The sequence below is a fragment of the Vulpes vulpes genome, chromosome 5, assembly GCF_048418805.1.
Source record: "Vulpes vulpes isolate BD-2025 chromosome 5, VulVul3, whole genome shotgun sequence".
Taxonomy (NCBI): Eukaryota; Metazoa; Chordata; class Mammalia; order Carnivora; family Canidae; genus Vulpes; species Vulpes vulpes.
In genome coordinates, this window is record NC_132784.1 from 114750235 (window position 1) to 114764201 (window position 13967).

General features: G+C 45.4%; 1 protein-coding gene across 1 annotated transcript; it reads right to left on the reverse strand.

Annotated features, from left to right (window-relative positions):
- Positions 1-1675: 1675 nt before the first annotated feature.
- Positions 1676-5369, reverse strand: LOC112910125 (T-cell surface glycoprotein CD1a-like). The gene is made up of 6 exons (XM_072759780.1): positions 5143-5369; positions 4295-4561; positions 3333-3611; positions 2856-3134; positions 2433-2523; positions 1676-2288 (listed from the first exon to the last, which is right to left on the reverse strand). The coding sequence occupies exons 1-6, from the start codon at positions 5201-5203 to the stop codon at positions 2276-2278; spliced, it is 990 nt and encodes a 329-aa protein (XP_072615881.1). The 5' UTR covers positions 5204-5369; the 3' UTR covers positions 1676-2275.
- Between the last annotated feature and the right edge of the window lie 8598 nt (positions 5370-13967).

A 13967-nucleotide genomic window follows, 5' to 3' on the forward strand; every position in this document is an offset into this window, starting at 1 on the left:
TCTGGCACTAACTACAAGCCTAAGGACCTGACTTCTGTTTTTCTACAAAATGCCATGCCCCTCCAGGAGGTAGGAAATGAGGATGCCAGGACAATTAGGGTCCACGTTCCCTTTCCAATGTCTGATCTGTCTCATATAGAAACAAAACTTGACTCCTTTAGCCGGGATCCTTTCAGATTCACTAAGGTATTTGAAAGCCTTAGAATTGTTTTTGATCTCACCTAGCAGGACCTTCATATCATCTTTACCATGTGCTATATGCATGAGGGAAAAAAAAGCTTATATCTGATCTTTGGCTCAGGACTGGGCTGAAGAGGCCCATGTCTGTACCCATGACTGAGCTCTCTCATGGGTATGCGATTCCAAGTGCCAACCCTAGATTGATTTATCGGGAAGGCAGAATTAATCAAGATTACAGGGTAACTTGCCTAATTGATGATATGCAAAAAAGCAGTCTTCAGGCCTGTAAATTATGCAAAACTTAAAAAAATAACCCAAGGCCCAAATGAAAATCTCAAGTAATTTCATTCTTACTTAGCAAAGGCCATGAGAAAATACAAAAAAAAAAAAAAAACTAGATCCTGAGGGCCCAGAGGTCATGGAAACATAAGCAATGCATTTTGTCAGCCAGGTATCCCCTGATATCAAACAAAAGCTTCATAAGCTGTATCAAGGACCTCAATCCGTACTCCCACACTTCTGGATATAGCTTTTAAGGTCGACAATAACTGAGAGGTAGTTCTGGTGCTAAAAGGGAACAGAGAGACAGACAAGAGGCAGGCCCAGGCCCTAAATTCTAGGGCATTTCATTGGATGTCCTAGACTAGAACTACAAAATACCAAATCCTTTTATTAGAAACACCAGAACACTGTGTGTCCCCGGACTTTACCCATCCTTCACAGAGGCATTATAGCACCTGCTGGGCTCCATATGAGACAAGGTGGAGACCTCTAAAACTCCATCCAGTCTTTGAGTCCACTGATTGTAAAATCTCATGAAAATCAGCCCCTCTTGTTTTTCCAGTCATTGGCTTTGGAGAACTGTTTTCCTTGTGTGATCTCCTGATCTCTCTCTCTCTCTCTCTCTCTCTCTCTCTCTCTCTCTCTCTCCTCTGTCTTTGACCAGGGTTCCCTCCACTCCACAGCACTCACAATCCATATATCTTCCAAATCACAGCTCTGGACGTCCTACCTTCCATGATGTGGCCTCTTCACTGCTGTAGATGTGCACTTTTCTACAGGCCTCAGGTTGATTTCTGGGGTATTCAGAATGATTTGATATTTATGCAAAACTTCATCTATACAATTTCTCAGCCTTCTTGGAGGCAGCTTTCATCCTCAGGCTTGATTCTCTGGTGCAGAAAAATGGGTTGTACTTCTTTCACGTTTCTTGCCCTGACCTTATCATCCAGGAAAAGAATGAGCATCTCATTCCCTGGCCATCAACCACAAGAAACAGGCAACAGGCCACTCCCATAAGTGTCTGCAGCTAAATAACTGGAATGGTCACAGCCAAAACTGTTTCTCCTCAAGGGCTCAGATACATCAGCAAAGACCCAGAGGAGTGTGAGTTCCCTAGGCCAGGAGACAACTTTTAACAGGAAGATTATCAAACATCCCAACTACCATAAACATGTCAAGAAGCAAAAGAAGAAAACCGTATAACTGTGGGATAGAGTCAACACAGATTTTTACTGAGGACATATGCCATGTGGTGAGACACCTCGCCAAGAATACAAATACTAAAAAGACGTGGACTTAGTTCTTAAGAATCCTAATATTGCACTGGGTGTTATTCTGTATGTTGGCAAATTGAACACCAATAAAAAATAAATTTATTATTTAAAAAAAAGAATCCTAATATTAGAGGAGAAAAGGAACATAACTGGAGGTAATGAGGAGTGGGCTGGGAAACACAGATTTACAAAAGGTCAGGAAAAGGGGGTAGAGATTCTCAACAGGCAGAGACTGCTTCTACTTGTGAATCAGGGAGGGCCCTCTGGAGGACATGACATTTGATGTCTCTCGATCCATGTAGGTGCTGGAACTTCATTCCATTCAGAGACAAACTTGAGATTTAAATTCCAGGACTAAGTCAGAACAACAAAACTCACTAAATTATGCTTAGCTTATATTGACAACTGATCATTAAGAAGAAATGAACACAGAGTTGCGCACGGGGAGTGGCCAGAACATCAGTGCTGAGCTGGGTATAGGTCCTGGGGCCTGGGCGGCTGGGATCTCACTCCGAAGGGAAATCCTTGCACTGAGGTCTCTAATGGGCTTTCCTGGGGGAACAAGGAGGAGGTCCTCTGCAGCAGGTGGAGGGGAGGCTGCAGGGGGGAAGGGCACAGGCTGCAGGAGGGCTGAGGACACAGGAAAAGGTGGGGAGACACGTGGGAAAGAGCAGGAAGGGGGCTCCAGAGACTCACCAGCGCTTCCAGAGCCACCATGCCAGGCCTGCCAAGAACACCAGAGCCACGATCACCACCAGGAAGACCAAGCCCACGGAGTGGGGCTGCTCTATGGGGTTGGGCACAGAGGGTGTCATTTCCCATCCACCCCGGGTTGAACTGCACCTCCCTGCTCCTCTCCACTCCTGTCACCCTCTCCTTGACCAACCGCCCTTTCCCCTTTCCCTTCTCCCATCCCTCCTCAGAGATGGACACTTCACTTAACCCTCCGCATGCTCCCACATAAGCAGGACCCTCACCCTCAGATCTTCCATTTCTGGATTACTGAGTATTTTAGTCCTCTTTGGTCTGGAGCCACCAGAACAAATGTTTCATCAGGCTCCCAGCTCTGATGGATGACCATTTACCATGTTGCCCAGCCTGGCCCCAGCTCTTCCTCACCCCAGTGGAGGACCATGTCCTGGCCTCCTAGACTGCTGTGTCTCACACGGCAGGACAGGCCAGCTGCTTCCTTGGCTTTCACATCCAAGGACACCTGAAGGTACCACGTGCCGTCAGCATGGGGCAGGACGTCACCTCTCTGGGAGCCTGTCTGCTCCTGCTCGCCCCGCATCCACATCACCCACACAGGCTTGGGGTAGAAGCCGGAGACATGGCACACCAGCTGCAGACGGCCAGGCCCTGGGCTGGGGCCAGCGGATAGCCAGGCCTCGGGCCTCACTGCGGAGACAGGACAGGGATTCACAGACTGAGGGGAGGTGCTCACATCACCTTAGACAGACACACCTTTCCGCCTTTTGAAGCCCGTCACCATCACCCCTTCACCCTCTTGACTCTCTCTAACTCTGAATTTGAGGGCACAGTACAGATTTCTGAGCACAGGATGCAGAAAGCTTGGAGGGAGGGAGCAGGACTGACCTTGTCGCTGGAGATCCGCCTTCCCTGCATCAAGAAGACTCAACAAGATCCGGGGGCAGATCTCATTGAGGAGCTTGCGTACTATTTCATGAGAAACATGGTCCTGGTTGAATAGACTGCAGACCTTCTGAGCCCTACTTCCTCCCTCTGGAGATGGCCTCCATGATGTGTTCTGGAAACTCAGGAGGTCAGATCCCTGATAAGCCAACTGCAGGAAGCCTGCTGATGCTTCTCCAAAGTGGGAATCACAGCCTAATACCAGCTGAATCTGAAAGGGATCTGGGGAAGAGAGATGTGGGTGATAGGACAGAGGGAGTGAAAGAGATGATATGACATGAGTGGAAGCCATGGATGGTGGAAGCAGAGGGAAAGTTCAGGGGATTGAAAGGAATGGAGCACAGTTTGGTTTGAGGGGAGCCTCACACAAAGGGGAAGTGGTGGTTGCTGGAAGCAGAGGAAGAGCTGATTGATAGAGGAAGGAGCAAATGTTGTAGGAGAGACATGAAGGATGTGGGCATAAAATAGGGAAGGGCTTGGCCGGAGAGCTGGGCTAGAAACAACCGAGGGTGAAGGGAGCACAGGGGGTGACAGGGTAGCATAGACAGACATCGCTGCTGGGATAGGATGGGGAGAAAAGCACACAGATCAAGGAGTCAGTCACAGAGCAAGGACCAAAGCTGCATGGTTGGAGGCCAGGGAAAGGGGTGGTCGTGGGAGAACTAGTGGGACAGGAGAGCCCAGCCTGTGGCCAATGAGAGGAGCGGGACGGAGCAGAAGATGGGAAGCTTTTCAACAATCAGGGTCTGGCTCCACCCTCTGCCCAGATGAGTGTGAACCTTTATATGGCAGAGAAACATGAGGTTCAGAGTCCGGTGGAGCTCATTTCCTAGAGGAAGAAGGAACTCAAGGAGACACACAAGCACCTGCCACCTGCCACCCAAGCCCGAGGGAACAGAACTCACATTCAAGTTGCCAGTCATGAATGTGGTTATGAAATGTGGAAGGGGATCGGATGGTGTATGTGTAGAATAAGTTCTGCACTTCCAGGAGCTCCTCGTTGCTGAAGTTGCCCTTGGACCAAGGCTGCAGGTAACGGAAAGCTCCTGTCTTGTTGTTCCAGCCGTGAGTCTGCAGCTCATCCAGCCAAGCTGAGCCTTGATTCTGCGTCAAGGAACTGCTGTAAAAGGATGTGGTCAGGATGATCCGGAAGGAGATCGGCTCCTGGGAATCTGTGGGGAAGGACATAAGCTTTGGGAGTGCAAGGCCTGGAGAAGGAAAGGGAGTGGAGACTAAGGTGCCAGGGACGGGACCCAAAATCTGCAGGACAGAGAAACCATAGTCGACTCAGGAGACACGTGCTGCCCCTGAGCCCGAGCCTCGCACCCATCCTTCAGGAGAGCACAGGGCCGTGGGGCCGGGGATACTTGGGAAGGACTCAGCTGACTCTCCCCCTGCCCAGGTCTGTGCCGGGAACCCACACCACCCGTGCACACACACAGAGACAATTGCACACACACAACCACAGAGAATACACATGCGCACCCACATATGCGCATCTACACACAGAGACACCCAGACACTTACCCACACATGTGCATGGACACCAGACAGGCACCGATACACACCTAAATATACACGTACTCAAATGCACACAAGCACATGTACACACATAACAGACACACAGACTTACAGACACACAGAATGAGGGAAATACACAGAGACACACAGGAACACGTAGACTCAAAAGCACATGTACACACACACACACACACACAGAAGTGCGCCCACTGGGCAGGACCCCATCTCTCACCATCTTCGCTGTCACCCCCCAGGAGGAGAACCGCCAACAGCACAAGTTGCAGGAACAGCATTGTGTTTGCAGATGTTCTTTCTCTTGCAAAGTCGCTCTTTGACTTCTGTCCTCACACACAGACCCCCTCCCAGCCCCTCTCCTCTGACTTCCTCTCCAACACAACCCTTCCCTGAGTCTCTGCCACAATGCAAATGTGCTCCTCCCTCAACCTCTGGTACCTACTCAGTCTCACTTCCCCTCCTGCTCTGCCTCCCCTCTGGCCTCCAGCTTCTTCCTGTCACCAGAGTCCATCCTGCCCCCACCCCCTGATTCAGATGCTACAGAACAAGTCTTGTGTAGCCTGGAAAAGTGGCCCCACCTCTCAGCCCTTTCCTCTCACCCAGACAGTAACCCAGGAAAACACCCGGCTCCCAGCACCAGCCTTTGACCTGCTGTCCCTCTGTCCCTCCTGCCCTGTGACACGCCCCCCCCAGGTATTTCCTTCCCTGTCCCACCCCCACCCCAGCTCCTTCACATCCCTGACTTCTCACTGCTTGTGCCAAAAAACCAACCAAAGAATTCAATTCAGAGATCCACCTGGTTTTATTAAGTGATTCAAGAATGGGGCAGCCTCCCACCTGGCAGGTAAGGGGAGCTCTGAGCTGTGGTGCAAATGGAGGGTTTTCATAGGAAGAAAGTCAGTGAGAGAAGAGAAAGGAGTGTTTCAGGGAAGGTCCCTTACCCTTAACAGGGAGAGCAGGGGATCTAACCATGCAGATGACCTCCCCTCCATGGGGATGGAGAGGGCCCATGTGGCAGAGAACCTCCCTGGGCCAAACCAGAGAATCCCTCACTGATGGTGAAGACTTCCCTTTCTGGGGAAGGTGGGAACTGCAGCTGGTTAGAGACTCAGCCAGATCTGGGGACTTGGTCTGGACCAAGGTGCCATTAGGGCCCAAGGGTTTCTTTTCCACAGATGCTCTATTTGCTTGTCCAGATTCCCCATGATTGTAGCAGCCTCAGCAACCCCCAGTCCTCCATTATTCTTCAGGAGGAACCAACAGGCATCACAGAGACCACAGGACATGGAATCATCTGAAGAGTTCCCCCTCCATCTGACTGGCATTAATACATATTCACTCACCACCAGACACTTAGCACCTGCTTGGACCCAAGTGCTGTGCTGCCTTCTTGAAGATACAGTGTGCGCAGGGCAGACACTGTGTTCAAGGAGTTTTTAGGGAAGAAAAACACATAGACCAGGAAGTATAAATTTGGGGGCGCTGAATGCCTTTTCCCTTGTTCATTTCGTCTATTTTAAGATTCAAGATGGCTTACATACTGTGTTAGATTAGTTTCAGGTGTGCAGTACAGGGGTTCAGCAATTCTATATATTATCCATGCTCATCAGTGTGGGTGCAACCCTGCTCCCCTTCACTATTCCCCATCCCCACTCCCCTGCCCTCAGAGAACCAGAAGTGTGTTCTCTATAGATAGCAGTCTGTTTTTAACTTTGTCATTTATTTCTGTTACTTTTCTTTGTTTCTTCAATTCCTCATATGAAGGGGGCCACTGGGTGGCTCAGCGGTTGAGCGTCTGCCTTTGGCCCAGGTCGTGACCCCGAGGTCCGGGATCAAGTCCCAGGTCGGGTTCCCTGCATGGAGCCTTCTTCTCCCTCACCCTGCATCTCTGCCCCTCGATCTGTGTCGCTCATGAAAAAATAAATAAAATCTTTTTTTTTAATTCCAGGTATGAAGATATCATATGGCGCTAATCTTTCTCTGATTATCTCACTCACCATCATACTCTCTAGCTCCATCCATGTTGGTGCAAATGGCAAGACTTCAGTCATTTTTATGGCTGAGTAATATCCCATTGAGCGTGGATACCACACCTTTTTCATTTTTCCGTGTTCATCTCTCTAGGGACACTTGGGCTGGTTCCATACATTGACTACCATAAATAATGCTGGAGTAACATTGAGGTGCATGTTTCTTTTCATTTACTGCTGTTACATTGTTTGGGTAACTAGTCAATAGTAGAATGACTGCATCAGATGATAATTCTGTTTTTAATTTTTTAAATTTTATTCATTTATTCATGAGAGACACAGGCAGAGGGAGAAGCAGGCTCCATGCTGGGAGCCCGACGTGGAACTCGATCCCGGGTCTCCAGGATCACACCCTGGGCTGAAGGTGGTGCTAAACCACTGAGCCACCCGGGCTGCCCTGTTTTTAATTTTTTGAGGACCCGCCGCACTGTTTTCCACCATGGCTGCACCAGTCTACGTTCCCACCAACAGTGCACAAGAATTCCCTTTGCTCCACTCCCTCTACAACACTTGTTTCTTGTGTACTTTTGAATCAGCCAATGTGACAGGTGTGGGGTGATATCTCATTGTGGTTTTGATTTGCATTTCCCTGGTGATGAGTGATGTTGAGCCTTTTTGCCTGTGTCTGTGTCTGTTGGCCATATGGGTGTCTTCTTTAGGGAAATGTTTACTCATGTCTTCTACACATTTTTTTTTCTTGTATTTGTTCTTGTGGTGTTGAGTTGTACAAGTTCTTTGTATATTTTGGATAGTAGCCCTTTATTGAATATGTAATTAGGAAATACCTACTGACATTCGGTGATCGCTCTTTAGCTTTATTGATTCTTCTTTCTGTACAAAAGAATTTTATTTTGATGTATTCCCAATAGTTCATTTTTGCTTTTGTTTCTTTCACCTCTGGAGACGTATCTGGAAAAATGATGCTGTGGCTAATGTCTGAGACCTTAATATCTGTGCTCTCTTCTAGGATTTTATGGCTTTAGGTATCACATTTAGGTCCTTAATCCACTTTGATTTTATTTTTCTGTCTGGTATAAAAAAGTCATCCAGTTTCCTTATTTTGCATTTAGTATCCAGTTTTCCCAACATATTTGTTGAAGAGACTTTCTATTTCCCATTGTATATTCTTGCCTCCTTTGTCAAAGTTTAATTGACCATAAAATCATGGGTTTGTTTATGGGCTCTCTCCTCTGTTCCATGGATATATGCGTCTACTTTTATGCCAGTACTATAATATTTGATTACTGCAGCTTTGTTGTATAACTTGAAATCTGGAATTATGACACCTTCAACTTTGTTTTTCTTTTTAGATTGCTTTACCATTCAGAGTTTTTGTGTTTCCATACAAAGTTTAAGGTTGTTTGCTCGAGCTGTGTGAAAAATGCTATTGATATTTTCAAGAGATTACAAAAATCTGTAAATTCCTTTGGGGAGTATGAATATGTCAGCAATATTTGTTCTTCCAATCCATGAACATGGAATGTCTTTCCATTTCTTTGTGGCCCTTTCAATGTTTTCATCAATGTTTTATAGTTTTCAGAATCCAAATCTTTCAATTCTTTGTATAACTGTATTGCTAGGTATTGCATTATTTTTGGTGCAATTGAAATGGGTGTATTTTCTTAATTTCTCTTTATGCTGCTTCACTCTTAGTGCATAGAAATATCAGAATGTGTAGTCTGCTGTTTTAGGATGGAATGGTCTGAAATATCATTTATCTATCTGGCTCAATGTATCACTCAAGGTGATTGTTTCTTTGTTAATTTTCTGCTTGGATGATCTGTTTACCAATGCAAGTGGGGTATTAAAGTCCTCTACTATTATTGCATTACTATGGATTACCTCCTTCGTGTTTGTTACCAGTTTTTGAGCGCTCCCATGTTAGGCACATAAATATTTACCTTCATTATATCTTCTTGTTGGACTGTTCCCTTTATTATTATATAGAGTCCTTCTTTGCCTCATGTTAGTCTTTCTGGTAAAGTCCATCGTGTAGGATAGAAGCATTGCTATCTTGGCTTTCAGTTCAAAGCCATTTGCTTGATAAATGTTTCTCCACCCCTTCAGTTTGAATCTCATGTGCCTTTAGGTCTGAAATGAGTCTCTTGTAGGCAGCATATGGATGGATCTTGCTTTTTTATCCATCCCATCACCCTATGTCTTTTGATTGAAGCATTTAATCCATTTACATTCAATGCAATTATTGATTGGTATGTACTTATTGTCCCCTTGTTACTTGTTCTATGACTCTATTTGTAGTTGTTCTATGTTCTTTTCTCTTTTTTTGCTCTTTTCTCCAATGGTTAGTTTGCTTCTTCAGTGATATATGTGGATTATTTCTCTTGAATTTTTACATACATATTACTAATTTTCAATTTCTAGTTATTAATCAGTTTATATAGAACAGCTTTTGCACATAGCAGTCAATATCAAGTTAAGGTCACTTTACACACCTTTTACTCCTTTCCTGACCCTCACCTATGTTTTAGGTATATTTTCTCATAGTTTACAACCTTCTATTTTGTGAGTCCCTTAACTGACGTTTACAAATATCCTTATTTTTATTGCTTTTATGATTCCTTTCCTTTTGATCTTGCTTTCCACTCAGGGTCCCCTTTAACATTTCTTGCAGTGTTGGGTTAGTGGTCATGAATTCCTTTAACACTTAAGTGTCTGAGAAACTCTTTATCCCTCCTTCTATTCTGAATGCCAGTCTTGGTGGCTAGAGTAATCTTGGCTGAAGTTTTTCCTTTCAGTACTTTGAATATATCATGCCATTTTTTTCTAGCCTGCAAAGTTTCTGCTGAAAAATCAGCTTCATGGGTTTCCTTTCTATGTCTTCTTTTCTTTTGTTGGTTTTAAAATTCTCCTTTATCACTACTTTTTGCCATTTTAATTAATATGTATTATGGTGTGGACTCCTCGGGTTGATTTTTTGTTTTAATTGGGGCCTCTCTGTGCCTCCTGATTCTGGATTTCTGCTTCCTTCACCAGAATGGGGAAGTTTTCAGCTATTTATTCCTTTGAATAATTTTACCCCCTTTTCTATCTCTTCTGTGATCTATAATGCAAATGTTTTTATGCTTGATGGTGTCATTGACTTCCTAAGTGTGTTTTCATTTTGTATTTTTTCCCTCTCTCTCCTATTCAACTTAACTGCTTACTATTACCCTGTCTTCCAGGTCACTGATCTTCTGCTTCCTCAATTCTATTAACCATTCCGTCAGCATCAGTATTTTTACACTGAAATTTTTCAATTTCATTTATTGACTTATCCATCACTGATTGGTTCTCTTTATCTTTTCTATCTCTTTGTTGAGGATATCACTGAAGTTCTCTACTCTTTTTCTCAAGTCTAGTGAGTATCCTTATGACCATTACTTTAAATTCTTTGGCATGCTACTTACCTCCTTTTCACTTAGTCCTATTGCTGTGATCTGTCATGTTCTTTCACTTGAGATGTATTCCTCTGTCTCTTCATTTCATCTAATTCTCTGCCTCTGTTTCTGTATATTAGGAATATTAGGTACATCTCCTGTTCTTGAAAGAAGTGGTCTTAAAAGAAGAGGTTCTGTGTCCTCTGCAGTGCAGTGTCCTCTGTTACCAGAGCCTGGCATTTCAGAGGTGCCTCCTAATGTGTTGCATGTGCCTTCATGTGATAGTTGAGCCACTTTTCTTCTGATGGAGGCATCTTCAATGCCTGTTGTGGGCAAGAGTTGGTCCCTATGTTGTTGGTTGGCCATTGTGAGGCCTCATTGCCTTTAAATTGTGTCATACCAAGAATTTGTCAGAGATAATCTAGCGCAAAACTGTAGGGTACATTCCCTATGTTGTCCTCTGAGAAACTTTCATTGGTGGGAGGGCCCTTCATCACATGATGTCGGCCTCCAACTCATTTCTGGGGCCTCAGTCACAATGTTCTGTGTAGTTTCTTTTCCCTCTCACAGGACAAGACTCACCTTGGAGTGGTGTGGCCCATGTCAGGACTGCTTGCACATTGCCAGGCTTATGGCACCACTTTGAATACACTTTTGCCAAGAGTGTAATGGAGAAGACAGATCTGCCAAAGAACACAGGGATTGGAGGCACGGTGTCAGGAAGTGTTGTTGGAGGGGTCTGCCGCCAATGAGATGCTGGCAAGCTGGGTCGGAGGGAATGGATCCACAGAGAGCACTGGGGAAGGATGAATGGTGTTAACAAGGTTTACACAAGCCTGCTGTGGAAAGGCACCCGGAGCATTAACCCGACTGGAATGAGTGTGCCTGCAGGGGAATGTGAGTGCGTGGTGTGCTGACAGCAAGGGAGTTAGTGGGTGTTGGCTCAATGCAGTCAGACGGTCCACACGTATGAGGGTGAAAAATACCTTTTTCTCCTCTTTCCCACTCTGTCTCTCTGAGGTTTCCATTTCCAATGTAAGGAAATCTTGCCAGCAGCAGCTCATCTAGGGACCTTGGCTGACTCAGCCACCTTACCTTCTTCAGCTCTCATCCCTTTATTCCTTTGTTCCTGTGGGTGCAGTAACCACCTTGATCTATAGGCTAAATACATTCCTACGTGTCTGAGTGGTGAGTCTTCCCCCTCACTTTCCAACCTGGAAAGTTGGTTTGGCCAACTGATGTTCAGCTCTCCCTGTTGCAAGGGACCGGAACCCCACCAGGAATTGCCATTGCCGTTTGCCGTGACGTTCTTCTTGGGAGGACTCCGCAGTAGAGTCAGTCACCCTGTATATGTTCAGATTCTTTTTGAGATCAGTGGGATGCCTTGACACATTGCAACAAGGAGTCAGAGCTCCTTCCCTCTGGCAGGACGGCCCTTTGGAAATAGGCGGTTCCTCTTTCCAACTATGGCAAAACGCCCTCTATTCCTGCAGACTCACCCTTAGGCTGTATTCTTAAAAATCCAGAACAAATTTGACCTCTAAGGCCTGCAGATACAACATATCATCTTTTTATGTAATGATTCCTGGCCTTAGTACAAACTCTCAGATCAAGAGGAAAGGCTCTTCATGGAACTTTTTCTTATGTACTATTTTCCAGCTTGACACTTTTGCTAGAACTCCTCCAAATGATTGGAGGCCTCATATGTGCAAACCTTCATGGCATGATCCCAAAAACCTAGCCTCCACAAAAACTGTAGAAAGTATCTTGCTCAATTCTATGGCCCATCTGACCTTGCGGACATTCTAGACAACCCCTCCTTCATTCCATCACATTGTCTTACCACTGCCTCTGAATACCCAGAGGCTCTCCTGGACCCTACTAATGTCCTAGGAGTCCCTGCCATTGTCACCACCATGCCACCTCCTTGCCAAAGTGCCTTCTCCCTGTACAACATTCAATCTGGCACTAACTACAAGCCTAAGGACCTGACTTCTGTTTTTCTACAAAATGCCATGCCCCTCCAGGAGGTAGGAAATGAGGATGCCAGGACAATTAGGGTCCACGTTCCCTTTCCAATGTCTGATCTGTCTCATATAGAAACAAAACTTGACTCCTTTAGCCGGGATCCTTTCAGATTCACTAAGGTATTTGAAAGCCTTAGAATTGTTTTTGATCTCACCTAGCAGGACCTTCATATCATCTTTACCATGTGCTATATGCATGAGGGGAAAAAAAGCTTATATCTAATCTTTGGCTCAGGACTGGGCTGAAGAGGCCCATGTCTGTACCCATGACTGAGCTCTCTCATGGGTATGCGATTCCAAGTGCCAACCCTAGATTGATTTATCGGGAAGGCAGAATTAATCAAGATTACAGGGTAACTTGCCTAATTGATGATATGCAAAAAAGCAGTCTTCAGGCCTGTAAATTATGCAAAACTTAAAAAAATAACCCAAGGCCCAAATGAAAATCTCAAGTAATTTCATTCTTACTTAGCAAAGGCCATGAGAAAATACAAAAAAAAAAAAAAAAACTAGATCCTGAGGGCCCAGAGGTCATGGAAACATAAGCAATGCATTTTGTCAGCCAGGTATCCCCTGATATCAAACAAAAGCTTCATAAGCTGTATCAAGGACCTCAATCCGTACTCCCACACTTCTGGATATAGCTTTTAAGGTCGACAATAACTGAGAGGTAGTTCTGGTGCTAAAAGGGAACAGAGAGACAGACAAGAGGCAGGCCCAGGCCCTAAATTCTAGGGCATTTCATTGGATGTCCTAGACTAGAACTACAAAATACCAAATCCTTTTATTAGAAACACCAGAACACTGTGTGTCCCCGGACTTTACCCATCCTTCACAGAGGCATTATAGCACCTGCTGGGCTCCATATGAGACAAGGTGGAGACCTCTAAAACTCCATCCAGTCTTTGAGTCGACTGGTTGTAAAAACTCATGAAAATCAGCCCCTTTTGTTTTTCCAGTCATTGGCTTTGGAGAACTGTTTTCCTTGTGTGATCTCCTGATCTCTCTCTCTCTCTCTCTCTCTCTCTCTCTCTCTCTCTCTCTCCTCTGTCTTTGACCAGGGTTCCCTCCACTCCACAGCACTCACAATCCATATATCTTCCAAATCACAGCTCTGGACGTCCTACCTTCCATGATGTGGCCTCTTCACTGCTGTAGATGTGCACTTTTCTACAGGCCTCAGGTTGATTTCTGGGGTATTCAGAATGATTTGATATTTATGCAAAACTTCATCTATACAATTTCTCAGCCTTCTTGGAGGCAGCTTTCATCCTCAGGCTTGATTCTCTGGTGCAGAAAAATGGGTTGTACTTCTTTCACGTTTCTTGCCCTGACCTTATCATCCAGGAAAACAATGAGCATCTCATTCCTTGGCCATCAACCACAAGAAACAGGCAACAGGCCACTCCCATAAGTGTCTGCAGCTAAATAACTGGAATGGTCACAGCCAAAACTGTTTCTCCTCAAGGGCTCAGATACATCAGCAAAGACCCAGAGGAGTGTGAGTTCCCTAGGCCAGGAGACAACTTTTAACAGGAAGATTATCAAACATCCCAACTACCATAAACATGTCAAGAAGCAAAAGAAGAAAAACGTATAACTGTGAGA

Excerpts from the sequence above, each read along its gene's own strand:
- LOC112910125 (XM_072759780.1), bottom strand. The coding sequence starts at position 5,203 with ATGCTGTTCCTGCAACTTGTGCTGTTGGCGGTTCTCCTCCTGGGGGGT. Across the intron at positions 3,612-4,294 it reads TCATGACTGGCAACTTGAAT|ATCCCTTTCAGATTCAGCTG; the intron begins GTGAGTTCTGTT and ends TCTCTTCCCCAG. Across the intron at positions 3,135-3,332 it reads GGCGGATCTCCAGCGACAAG|TGAGGCCCGAGGCCTGGCTA; the intron begins GTCAGTCCTGCT and ends CTGTCTCCGCAG.